The 14470-nt window shown below is 34.9% G+C and overlaps 1 protein-coding gene across 1 annotated transcript in view; it reads left to right on the forward strand.

The window, feature by feature from the left end:
• Nucleotides 1–14470, forward strand: part of LOC117335512 (receptor-type guanylate cyclase Gyc76C-like) — a 55199-nt gene that overhangs the window by 39009 nt on the left and 1720 nt on the right. The window contains exons 4-22 of the mRNA XM_033895555.1: nt 1601–1904; nt 3482–3628; nt 4564–4736; nt 5290–5425; nt 5872–6017; nt 7109–7214; nt 7731–7809; nt 8129–8246; nt 8700–8855; nt 9311–9415; nt 9691–9762; nt 10375–10537; nt 10839–10982; nt 11128–11302; nt 11674–11814; nt 12447–12570; nt 12950–13193; nt 13766–13864; nt 14274–14365. Coding sequence (XP_033751446.1) covers nt 1601–1904; nt 3482–3628; nt 4564–4736; nt 5290–5425; nt 5872–6017; nt 7109–7214; nt 7731–7809; nt 8129–8246; nt 8700–8855; nt 9311–9415; nt 9691–9762; nt 10375–10537; nt 10839–10982; nt 11128–11302; nt 11674–11814; nt 12447–12570; nt 12950–13193; nt 13766–13864; nt 14274–14365 — 2724 coding nt within the window. The remainder of the gene's footprint in view (nt 1–1600; nt 1905–3481; nt 3629–4563; nt 4737–5289; nt 5426–5871; nt 6018–7108; nt 7215–7730; nt 7810–8128; nt 8247–8699; nt 8856–9310; nt 9416–9690; nt 9763–10374; nt 10538–10838; nt 10983–11127; nt 11303–11673; nt 11815–12446; nt 12571–12949; nt 13194–13765; nt 13865–14273; nt 14366–14470) is intronic.

Below are 14470 nucleotides of genomic sequence, written 5' to 3' on the forward strand. Positions count from 1 at the left end.
AATTGTTGCGCATTATGTTTGTCACTGGCGTTACACTTCCATATGCTCTCTCTTATCACACTTCTAGTAGTTTGATCCTGAGTGGAATCGGTGAGTTCTATAACTATATATGCCGATTGCAAATTACCAAAAGGTCTAATTCCACATTATACAGTAATGTTTGTTGTGGAAATAACGTTAAAAAGTCAAATCAAAGCAAGGTCAGCTCAATAAATGTTATCACAAAATGTGCATCTATTCTATACTGAACAATGCTGTAAATAACATCAAGTTTACATATATAGTATGTTAAATTGTCAACATAACAAAACCGCAATGACGTTTCTAAAACCATCGTGTTTTCTCAATTGTCATTTTCGGTCTGTTAAGCAGATTTATGTTGCTCTTGTTTGGAACAGGGGTTATTCATGTTCGAGTTAGCAATAAAATGAGGCTATAAAATATATAACCATCTTGACCGTACTGTATAGGGAGGAACTCCTGCCTCTTCGTCACTCTACAAAACCACAAGTCTGTATGCAATCAGCTCAACATTCTCGGTCAAAGTATTCCTCGTTCTTGTCGATGAAAGATATCGACAGCTGTCCATACCCTTTTGTCGATCAATGAGTGATTTAATTACACTGCCATTGAAATACAAGACACTTGTTGGTTAATAAAAGCCTCCCACGGATATGATTTGATAACTTAAACTCAGACCGGTCATGATCGCTGCAATTATTCATACCTGAATATGTCTGTTTCCTTGATGGCGCTATGTAACGATCAATAATCCGCCCGTGTTTTATAATGTACTTCCTTTTTGTTACACAAATGTTCTATAATCACCAATAAAGATGAGTAAAACTTGGTCAGACTACATACAAGTACCAGCGAAAGTCGACTTATATAGTATTTTCTAAAATACAAATTATACTTTAAAACTCTTAATAATATGAAGTTACAAAGGACCATGATATCTCGGACAAGTTTGATTTTAAGGATTGTGGGACCAAGGTCACTGTTACTATTTTTAGAAAATACTTTGTCAATACACCAGTGGCTTTATTCCTCGTGGGATTTCGATCAACTTTCACACAACGACAACCGACCATAAAAACTCGGAAAAATTCGACTTTTGAGTTTGTTGGGCAAAGGTCAAGGTCATTGTTACTATTTGTAGAAAACCTAAGGCTCTGTTAAAATCATTCCAGTGTAATAGCTGGCGGGGGCCGGTAGTAGACATGCATTGCATTATTTAGCAACACTCAGTACGCTTGTTTACTTTTATAATAGGGAACCTAGACTGACAGTTGAAGTCATTCTTTTTTTGCAGTTTTTTTCTTTCTTTTCTCTTCATTTATTTTCTAATTTTTATTATACCTGTATGGTGTGATTTTTTTATGTGCTTAAGTCTTTTCAGTGACAAATCGTTTGCGACCTTACCCCGAGACCGACTGTTTTGAAGTCAATTTAGTGATATTTTTAATCCAGGTTACCCGCTATATAACGCATACATTATCTGACTACGTAAGTGTAAAATATGACACCGTACCTTTATGACCCCTTATGACTAAAGAATATAACCAATTAAACATCATGGATAAAATTATTCTTTCAGAAATGTGCTGATTATGACGTTTCGGATAAGAAGAAATATCCAACATTTGCACGAACGTTTCCTCCAGCAACACAAGTCACCAGGTCCATCATCTCAATCCTTCTACATTTCAAATGGAGTCGGTTTTCCTTGATTGTCGGTTCGTCACATAAACAACAGACGATTGCAGAGAAACTCCTTGAGCTAGCGAAGAGCTATGACATCGTACTTAATGATCGAAAGGACTACACAGAACCTCATATCCCGCTTACAACCGGCAACCCCTTCCCCGGAATTGTCGAGAACACATTTATTGACACCCGAGGTAGGTGCCGTTGAGGTTTGAGTTTGGTCCCTTATGTCATAGTTATGCCATACGTATTAAGTACCTGTGTCTTGTATTGATGTACTAAGTAACATTTTTTTCATGTAGGTTTCAAGGTATTTTCTAGACATCCTTGTAAGGACAGAAATGAAATTTTAAAAAATGACATATCAAGCATACACTTTCTTTGTAAAGAGCCACTTAATATGCGTGCGTGCGTGCGTACGTTTCTATTTATCTTATAGTTTAATCAAGGATTTGTCAAATGCCTTTTTATCTATTAGCTTCACAGAATATTATTATGTAGTAACGTATCATGAGTTAAAGAGTTGTCTCCCTTCCATTTAGGTTTACACGACACTACTACATGATTGTATTAAAAACATAAAACATGTTATAGATTATAAACCCTAAAACAGACGGTTGAGAACAATGTTCATTGCACTAATGCCATCAATATATTGAAAGAAATATCGAGGCTTACAAATGTAATTCAACCCAAAGGGTATCGGAAATATACAGCAATGAGAAAATTATTAAACTTGCTATCATTGACGTAATTCGAGCTTGATGTCACTGTCAGGCATGTGCCATTTCCTGGCAATAATAATACACCAATCTTATTCGATCAGTAATCACTTTCTTCATTAGAAAACGGAATAAAAAATGACAATGCTAAAAACATATTGTAAACTTGAAATGAAATACTGCAATAATACATCATCAATGAAACCTTGGAATATTTCCAGCCGACAAATATGATAAAGGCAGCATGTAGATGTTTTGAAATAAACTCAAATTACTTACTAAAAGCTTAAACTAATTTCAATCGTGAATTTATTTTGTTACACCATATAACGTTGCACTATTTCAATGTTATGTTTACCCCTATCGCCTCCGTATATCTACCCCCTATCTGTCTAATATAACAATATCATGACTTCTATCAGTGTATTGAATAAATTTGCTGCGACAATGTTCCGCCTAAACAACAGATTTGAATCTCAATAGGAAAACCCACGTTAGCGGTATTTCAAAGTAACAATTCTTTGTACAAGATTAATGAGTTGTATAGTGTTCCTATATATATCTGCAAATGGCAACACCCTCTTGTATCAATTGGATATACACTTAAGGCAATGAATACAATATGTTTGCAAAAGTGAAGATACGAGCGATTTATGTGACATGCTCTTCTTCAGTTTTGTAGATAACATCTGTTTTGTCGTAAATTGTCACAAGAGTTAGAAAATGACGCCTGTAGTTCCATAGATAACGAGAAAGCAATTTATATCAAGACGCATGTTTTCCGTATCAGCGATAACATACGAGGACTCTACATGACACTAGACTGCTGATGCTGAGATTTACGCCAGTGTACAGAGCAAAAAAGACCTTTTCATTCTAGTAGTCATCAATCTTTGCCGGTAATCTTACCACAAAAAGGATGTATCATTCTTGCGTAAGAAAGCTGTCTTATTAAGTCGGTCAAATATGAAGGAGTGTGAAATGCATTAATTTTCATTATGAAACTATTATTTTTATCAGCAATGCTCTTATGCTCTTTGTCCCTACAGTGTACGTTTTCCTGGGAGATATAAATGGTGTTGTGGATTTGATGACGAATCTTTACGACCGCGGGCTGCTCGACACAGGAGAATATGTTGTCATTTTTGTCGACCATGGAATGTTCGACGTAAACGCACCTCTAAAATACTTCAGACGTACGTGATGTGAATGTGTAACAATGCTGTTTCTTTTGTTGTACAACAATCACAGCAATGTTTATATCTTTTTTGTGGTTATCAAAACAATATTGCTACTTATTATACCCCCGCAACGAAGTTAGGGGGTATACTGGAATCAGGTTGTCTGTCTGTCCGTCCGTCCGTCAGTCTGTCTGTTGACACATTTTGTACGGACAACTCCTCCTAAACCGATGGGCCGATTCCAATGAAACTTCACACAAATATAGAGGACCATGTGTAGATGTGCATACCACTTTCTTTTTCCCAAAAATTTTAATTGCTATGGCAACTGGTCACTATAAACAGGTTTTCCGATAAGAACCATAACTTTAAGTTTGTCCGGACAACTCCTCCTAAACCGAAGGCCCGATTTCAATGAAACTTCACACAAATATAGAGGACCATGTGTAGATGTGCATGCCACTTTCTTTTCTCAAATTATAGTTGCTATGGCAACTGGTCACTATATTACTGGGTTTTCTTAGTTTACCTCAAATTAATAGTTCCAATTCACCATTGACTCGTGCAGATTACGGGGGTATTAGTCAGCCAACCTAGCGACAGTTCTAGTTAACAAGCCCTTTTTTATAAGATTCGTAAAATTGAAACATGTATATAGTCATTCTTATTTTGATAATTGATTTTATTGTCAGCAATTTATCCTTAATTGAAACAAATATATATATATATATATATATATATATATGTACATGTGTAACTGCGTGATAGGCCCATGTTAAATTTTTTCTATATTATGTATTCGCTTCCAATGAAACAAACACTCATTGTGCATCAGAGCGCTTTAACACTGTATCACACAAAAACATAAAATGGCGCGCATGGTAACATATGTTATTGGTGATTATTAAAAAGGTAACCAACTCGGTTATATGCATTCTTTATACATACAGGCACAACTGACAGTCCGAACGACACGAGAAACATAGAGGCTTCCAGATCCTTACTCATTATCACCTCTAGTCCTCCATCTAACCCTGACTACGAAGACTTTGAAATCACCGTCAACGATTACAACGAAAGGCCACCTTTTAATTTCCCTAACCCATTTAGAATTAGAAAAAAGGTGAGCGCGCGTCAACGTATGAAAAGTAATTCAGATATATTGCATATTGATAATTTATTTTTTTTATTAAATTTACATGATATGAATCAGGAATCCTCTGATGAGGAAACTTCTGTGATGATGTTTAAGTTTATATAGTTCAAGCAATTACTGGAAAATGTTCGTCATTTACATGTAAAATCAATAAATAGTGCGAGGTGAAGCGTATGTTTCAGTCTTCAATTTGTTTTAAAACAAGCATTACGCTCCCTTTTAATTAATAGGTGTTGTGGGCGTTTGATATCAAAGCTATTGAAAAAAGTCACTGATTTGTAATCATCGAACATTTAATTAAATAGAGTAAGATTAAAATGTCCTCTGGAATATGTATTCATTTTGGAAACAAATGAGAAAAAATCCTTATTAAAAGAAATCCAAATACATCAATGATCTAGCGGTTTTGATTAAGTATTTTACAACCCCTTTCCGTAACAATGACATTTTAACGACATTTTTATACTGCCGGTGTTAGGTTAGTCTCTTTGCCATATATAATGTTCGTTAATATCTTTAGATCACCGTGTATGCTGCCTACCTATATGACGCTGTGATGCTGTACGCACGGGCTGCTCAGGAGGAGTTGGACAAGGGAGGGAGCATCATAAACGGAACAGCAATCATCAATAGAATACTGTCAAGAGAGTATGAAAGTATGTTTAATGGGTTAGAATGAAAATTAATAGGTTTCTGTTGCAACTGTGACTCAAAATAAATGAAATAAATCAGACTTGCACAAATAACATGGGATGATTGAAGGCGTTCAAGAATTTGACTTTTTCCTATTTTGATGACACCTACCTTGTAAACCTAGGCGAACTCACAACACGAAACGTCATGATCTCAAAGATCGAAACGGGGTTGTCATAACCGCTAAACATACTCAGAAGCAAGCCTGCAAAATGTTATGTCATACAAGGAAATGATATCAATATGGTGACTGCAAATACATACATTATCATTGTTGACAATAAACGATATACAAAGATACACTACTTACTTAGGAAGCAATTAAGTGATATGTTAATGCACATACATTCATTTGAAAGATAACCTAATCAGATACTTGATGTTACCGTGAATATTTCCTTCTCCATAGGTATCCTAGGTGTAACGACAAAGATAGACAGGAACGGTGATGCTGAGGGCAACTACACATTACTGGCTCGTGTTCCATTTGTCACTAAGTCTGCGTCCTACTCTATGTTGCCTGTGGGGCATTTTGAAATGGCAACTGGTCACCACGTAAGTCAGCATTACATTAGAAATTGCAGATATATATTGATAGGTTTCCGTCCTTCTCTGATAGAATTCACATCTTTTTACTCTTTATATTGCATATGTTTTGGCGTGATGGTAAATTATTTACCCTTACAATAGAAAAAAGACGAAATTTATTCCGTGACGTACATTGTTGGTACCATGTTCAGTAATGGGACCAAACATATTGACGTACCACACAGAAACAAAACACTTGATCAAAAGTATTAGATATCGTAATTATGTGTCTACCCAGAAATCTCCGTTGTCTACGGATTGTTGTAGTTTGATCATCCATTGGCTTCTAATGGCCGTGATTGACATCCGACTTAGAATTAGACATCGAAACTATTGAACAATCATTTAATCAATAAAAGTTACAGAATTGTTGCATTTGAATCCGAGAACTTAGCAAAATCTCTTGATATATTTAGTGAATGAACGATCCAGAAAATTGGTTGACAGATGTGGTTGTAGCCTTATTCGTGCTGTATATACATGTATTATAACGGATTAGCAGTAACTCGTATAATGTACGAATGTCACAAGAGTTAGCTATATGAATGTAGCAAAAATTTCCCCTAAATTTTGCACTGTATATCGATATGCTGCTGGAAAGCGGATTTGATAGGTAGGTTGTTTCAAAGAAGTATCAACATCGGGACAATACCTTCGGTATGAGACCTATAAATAACGTTTGAACCTTACATTGGCCCTAACAAAGTCACGATCCAAATGTAGCTAAAAATGTATTAAAAAAGATTAAAACACACATTTCGCAACATTTATAAAAGAGACGAAGTTGCCAATAACATCTGGAGTACCTTAGCCGTTTTCTCAATTCAGAATTTTCAAAGCGCATGTCACTTTCTAAGATTTCGATAATTGCTAACATGTTGAGGATTGGAATCCAAGAAACTGCTATCTCTTTCTGTCTTAATTTTGACTACAAACGCCCAAAATAATAACTTCAGTTTGACTTTAATATCAACTAATTCATTCTTATATGTCTGAGTATATTGCACAGGTACACATGGAATACATTTCTAGTAAAACATTTTAAATATCAAATGCAGGTGCTTAGATTTTTCCCTGGACAATCTGTTGACTGGGTAACAGGGGAACCCCCGATTGATCAGCCTGCGTGTGGCTACAGAGGAGAAAAGTGCATTCCTGTAAAAGGTAAGATTTGGGATATTGCGAACATCAAATTATATTCAAACAACATAAAATACTGTTGCAAGAAAGTTAGACGAACTGAAATAGCAATAACAATGTGTGCGTTCTATTTCGTTATATTCCAGTATAGTTGATATAAATCGCGCAAGAATCGGTTCAAACGACTCTTGAATTGGCTAGGTTGACGTGTACTTTGCATGCCTTCTTTTATAGAAGAAGTCTTTTCTTGATTTTCTTCTCTAGAATATTTTCAGGACAATATTTATGGGAATACATATGTCATATGTATCACGACACGTGAAGTGAAATCAAGAATACGGAAAAAATTATGATTTGTAAAATTTTCTATTTATCATCCTTTAATTATATAATGCATCAAACAATAAGTTCGAGACTCAGCGTTAAAAAAAACGAAAAACATCCGTACATGGATACAGTTATTGTGTTTACTGGCTTAGAAATAATCTATAACCGTCTTATTTTCCATATCGACCTTTTGAAATATTTGTTTTGAATTAGGCTACACACTGGAAATCATCGGTGGTGTCCTTGGAGGTATAACGATGGTGGCAATTATCATAGCTTCGGTTGTGTATCGGTAAGTCTAATACAGCTAATCATATCCCTGCTTGTAGACATTCTTGTATTCACGTACGGGCGTATAACCGGTTATTAGATACCTCGGAGGTTTGTACTAGTCATCAGAGCTATGATGATACCTAATAAAATTTTAGTAAAGACATTTTACTGCATTACGCAGAGTTAAAATCATTAGATAGTTCGTGGCATTTCTCACTTGTGAATAATTTCAAAATGTCATACCACCATGTTTACAATAAAATGTAATTATAATCACCTATTAAAGTATCACTGAAATGTTATTGTCTAGGAATTGATATTTTCTTGATTATTTCTAGGAACTGGCGTTATGAACAAGAAATTGCAGGCCTTCTGTGGAAAATCCCTATATCAGAGATACACATGCCAAATCATTCTTCCTCGCCACATGAACGCCGCGACAGCCTAAGTAGCAAGGTAAGCACGAGACCAAACGTTTTAAACTATTGAAACGTCATCAATAAACACCCGCCTGACTCAATAGTCAAACGTGTCAAAGCCATAGCGAAAAGTGTCTTTCACTAAGAATTATATTCCTTTCCTGCCTATTATTTCATGACAAAAAGTGGTATTCAACTTTGATATGTCATACACCTAAATACTTGAGATATATCAGATTACATATATTATAAGACCTTCAATATATAGTGGACCCTGCGAAATCAGATTGATATGGTACGGTTAATGCTTTCAGTGGTAATAGAAAACTTGATGTCATTCATTTTTTTCCGGTTTTTTCTCGACATAGCATTTCTTCTTTCAACCTGATTTTCCTTTGAAGGCAACTTGATATGTTGTGATACCAGAAACAATACATTTGTATGGCATACATCATGTGTTACATTTATGTATATTGATTATTACACACAGATATCCCTGAACAGCCAGCAGTCGTTTGACTCAAGGATGTCGTTTACTCAAATCTACACTAGGACGGCTACTTATAAGGGGCAAATGGTGGCTCTTAAAATTTATGAAAAGAAGGACTTTGTGTTGAGCCGCAAGATGCAGAAAGAAATGAAAACGGTGGGTTAGGGATCGGGCACATATTTTATAGGCACTAATATTTAATGCAAATGAATTTACTTACCTCTTTTTGTTTAATCACCTAAAATTGACATGGCAGAAATGAAAGTATGAAAAATAAATGCGGCTGTTTAAAACTTCAGACATCAAATTAATAATAGTCAGTTTCTAATATCTAATATTTCTTGTTGAACAAACCTTAATATATTTAATGATTCTAAATGAGGTACATTAACTAGATTTACAATATCTTAAAATAATACAGTGGAATAGGGAACTATTTTATATCATTTATTAAGAAAATTATTTTGATTTTGAGAAAGATCTACAAACTTGGTGAGAAATTATATTTTAGATATTTGCTTATTTGTAAGAAACAAGGTGGGGTGTTAGAAATTAGCTCGAGTGAATGAAATAAGTAAAGGATATCACGAATATATTTTTTTTAATTTTAGATGCGGGACATCCGGCACAATAACGTTAACCCGTTTATAGGAGCATGTGTTAATCCTCCCACATTTATCCTGCTCACCGAGTACTGCATCAAAGGCAGTCTACAGGTAAGTGTTGTTTTCCCGAAGTGTAATGTATACATATATGGCCTTTATGTATAAATGCATCACATGACGTAAGTTTCTATGAATTTCAAATCCATATACATATATATATTCAAATTAATACATCGCATACTGGTCCAATAAAACTATAATGCAAATTTGATATACACATGTATCATATAATTTTTTTCAATTATTGTATAAAGAAGCACGATCCGCCAGGTAAATACGTTTTAGTGAGAATGTAGTTGCATTAGGAATATTTTTCTTATTCAAAGGACATATTGGAAAACGAGGTCATCAAGCTGGATGAAATGTTCATTGCATCGCTAGTAAAGGATATAATACAGGTACGAGTAGATCTATATATTAGATTTATAAAATATATTGACTTTTCTAAGTCCCTTAATTATAAGTAAAAGGGCCTACCGTATTTCATTACAGCTCTAAGCCTTGATAATCTGATCTCACTCAAGAAGCAGTAACTTGTATATCTATGTTATAGGTGAAATCCCCACGTTCATTTCCTTGTCCGTTTTGATATTTTATGCATCTCAACACATTAATTGAGTAACACCAACAGAAATGCAGATAAAAAATGGCCATTCAAAAGGATGAAGTTATATTCTTTACGGAAAAGCCCCATTTATAATGCTACGCACATCAAACGGAACAGTATGCAGGGCCATGATTTCCTTAATTGGTGTCTCCAGTAATTTTACTAGAACGACGTCTTGTGTGAAACGTTAAAGGGGTGTATAACTATGTAACCTTCTGCTTTTCCCAAGTTTATCCTCTTGATGCTCAATCAAACCCTTATTTACAGGTAGTTACCCTAAGTAGTTAAATAAAAGCAAATTGGATAATTTCCTTTTGCAGTTATGAATATTGTATATGCAATAGGTAATATCAATTATTTTGACAACGATATTTATTAATTATTTTTACATTATTTTCTCAAGGGAATGTCATTTCTGCATGGGTCCGAACTTAACGTTCACGGAAACCTGAAGAGTTCAAATTGTGTGGTCAATAGCCGCTGGGCGTTACAAGTGGCAGATTTCGGACTACTGGAAGTGAGGGCTGGGACATACAAAATGGAAGACGAGCACGCGTTCTATAGGAGTAAATACATTTCACTTCATCATCATTGATAATAATTATATGTATCAATAAGTTTTATAAAATGTAAATAATTGGTTTCTGTATAATCGACATAAACTTGTTCAACAGACCTACAATTATATCAAAATTTATTTCATTGATAGTTTATAATACATTACAAGAAATAAACAAAAACATATATTAAATAGCAAATAATTGAAACAGTTAATCAGAGCTATAAGCATTGTCTTTGGAAATTGCCCGTTGGATGAATTTATTAGCAACGTGCTAAAGTGATAATGTTATGTTATTCTTCTATCAGATTCATTCTGGCGAGCTCCTGAACATATCCGTGACCTTAACAAAAGTGGGTCACAGAAAGGGGATGTTTATTCTTTCGGAATCATACTACATGAGATTATTGGGAGGGCTGGTCCCTACGGCTACTGTAATATGTCGCCGAAAGGTAAGGAGAGACAACTTCTAATCATATACTATATATTAAAAAATTTTTTGTAATATCTTATCAGAAATGTGTTTGATTTATTTCCTAAAAGGATCTAAAATTTTGTGATAAATATTTCTATTTATTTTATGCAACGCTCTTCCAGAAATAATTGACAACGTAAAGAAAGGAGGTCGTCCAATATTCCGTCCAGATACCAAGTATCTCAAATGTGAACAATATGTCATTGACTGCATGCGCAGTTGCTGGGACGAAGATCCGGAACTACGTCCTGACTTTAGAGTTATATCTAAAACTCTGTCTCCGATGCGGAAGGGGATGTAAGTTGAATACTTTACACAGAAACATGCTTGAAAAATAGCAAACTCATACGGTTACTCTCCATACACCTACATACTACGATTCGACAAATCAGAAAAAGTGAAAAATATCAGAAAAAGTATCATTTTTCACTAATGAAAAAAATATCACTTTTGCTTTGTAGAACGAATAATTTTCGATATTTCACTGCTAAAAATATGATAAATAATCTTCATATGTTAGGCGATAACGTATTTCAAATGTCTGTATGCCTCAGTTTTGTTTCGAATATTCGTCACTCTTAATTCAAAATTTATAAAGGGAAACACAGCTGTATGATATGGTATTATGAAAAGTACAGCATAAAGTTGTACTGGCACTACTGTTACAGGAAGCGGAACATCTTCGATAACATGATGACGATGATGGAAAAATACCAGTCACATCTCGAGGAGTTGGTTGAAGCCCGTACAGACCAGCTGGTGGAGGAAAAGAAAAAGACAGAGGCCCTACTGCACCGTATGCTACCTAGGTGAGCAGTGTATACATATATCATGACGTATCATATATACATTCATGTTAAAATTGATTCTGTTGTTATGTGGTGCTTAGCAGACATATATCCTGAATTTTGTGGAAGGTAAAAAGATTATGAAAAAAACATATGTATAAACAGAGAATATGTACATGCAAACGAAACCATAAAATTAATAAAACGAAGGCAAAATATGACATAATATAGGATATAGTTGATAATGTAGAAATAGGATAGAGTCAAGTTTTACGGAAATTCTTCAGCTTCATCTATGATACCCGCCATGTAAGTCTTGGTCAAATCAAGATTAAGTCATGTCTTCGTAATGAGGGTGTTGACAATGGTATCACTAAGCATTTCAACAAGCATTGACCCACTTCATTCCTCACAAGGAACTAGAATATTGCCAATTGAGATGATGAGTTAGACCATAAACCTTTCAAATGGTATCAAATAAATATAAATCCTTATATAGGGTGTTTAACAACATGCTAAATCCCTGTTCTAGAAACACCCAAACTATACTGGGTTTTTTCAATCAAAGTTTTGAGCATTTCGCGATACATATTTGCTTAGGTCATTAGTCTTGGAATATATACATGTATATGACGTAACGTGCTGTGTTATAGTTCCATTGCTGAACAGCTGAAGAGAGCAGAGTATGTAGAGCCCGAGTCCTTCCAGTCCGTCACAATATACTTCAGTGATATATGTGAATTTACGCGACTGTCTGCGGAGAGTACGCCAATGGAGGTAAGAAATTCCGTGACTAATTAGTTATGATTTTTATAGGTTTATCATGTTACAAATATCGCCACAGGCAAATAATTTACATTTAAGATTATCCGCTGAAACATGTTTTTGTTGGGTGTATAATGAATACGACAGCTATCTACGCATATATAATATAGCATATATGTATGTGTTACAGTGCATAGTATGAAATAAATACAATGTGTATGTCCATTAATGCGTTGATTTACGTTACAAAACATTTTAAAACTTTAACATATAATGTTCAGCTGTTAAATTGTCGTTTGGTCATTTATGCATTATGTATGTTGCCAAATCAATTACATTATAGAATTAATTTTCTAAAATGTGTATCATTTTAACCTGTATGTTTACGTAGGTCGTTAACCTGCTGAATGACCTTTACACGTGTTTCGACTCCATAATCCGGAACTATGACGTGTACAAAGTAGAGACAATAGGTGACGCCTACATGGTAGTCAGTGGAATCCCCAACCGAAATGGCGACAATCATGCTGGTGAGATCGCATCAATGTCATTGGAACTCTTGAGAGCAATAAAGAAATTCACAATTCGTCACCGACCTAATGAAGTACTTCGGTTACGGATCGGCATACACTCTGGTAAAGATACTCACATGTGAAATGTTATGTATAATGCTTGTCAAAATATGTCAATATTATTTGGATTGGTATTATGTGTACCATCATGAAAGAATTTATTTTATGCTTGCATTCAGCGGACACTTCAAGAAGAATATTTGGAATGTTTATGCTCTCTTAATGATATTATCCGTAACTCGGAGTTGTTATAGGTTCTCTTAGGTCACTTCTGAAGTGGTTTATTAACACATGCGGTCACTTTATGATACAATTAACTTCTTAATAGAGATGGCCTGTTGAAACAGGTGATCTCTTGGTAATGGTTACTACCTATTACAGGTGGGCTATTTTATATAGATGTAACTTACAACTGGTGAATTCGTTGTAAAGGTGATCTCTTTACGCAAGTTGTCTTCTTACTGAAGTGATTATATTTGCCTGTAGTCAGTAGTCAGTAGTCTGAAATACTAGTAGGATAAAGCATAGATGAATAGGAATTCAACTGTATTCACTATATACGCAGATCTCCTACATATGCAGTCCGTCTTCAGTAAGAATTGTTATTATCGACATAACACGATGTTTAATTTCAGGGCCGTGTGTGGCGGGAGTTGTTGGGTTGACGATGCCCCGGTATACATTGTTTGGAGATACCGTGAACACGGCTTCAAGGATGGAATCCAACGGTGAAGGTCAGTGTCATGATAATGTTCTCACAAAAACACAACATTGACGATATCATGTGTCGTTTTGTATTAAAGTACAAGTAGTGACTGCGGGGTTCAACCTTATGCATGTCATCTTCTGTTGGTGCCTTTAAGTTTACATATGTATTTATTAAGTAGTTATATGGGATTAATGTTGCTTCAGTATATTGGAATCCTAAACTTCATAAACATATTAAACGTGTTAACACTGTGTTATTGTTGGAACCTGACCTCATTCTTGCTGCACTCTTTCAAATGCTTTTATGCTATTTTTTTTGATGATCTGACTATATTGAAATATAATGGTATGTATAATACAATGGAAATATAAGAATGATTTTGCGTTTAGGGACTTCATTCGAACTAATTATATTTCTCTTTAATCCGTTCTTAGCTTTAAAGATCCACTGTAGCAAGGAATGCAAGGTATTGCTGGAAAAACAGGGAGGGTACACGATGACAGAACGAGGTTTAGTCAGCATGAAGGTGAGTTCAACAACCAAAGCATGCACCCATACTTAAATGTGTTCTTACTTCCTCACTACAATATATAGAGAAGACGAATGCTATTTTGAGGTTGTAACGCCATTA

This window comes from Pecten maximus, chromosome 1, assembly GCF_902652985.1.
Source record: "Pecten maximus chromosome 1, xPecMax1.1, whole genome shotgun sequence".
Classification (NCBI taxonomy): domain Eukaryota; kingdom Metazoa; phylum Mollusca; class Bivalvia; order Pectinida; family Pectinidae; genus Pecten; species Pecten maximus.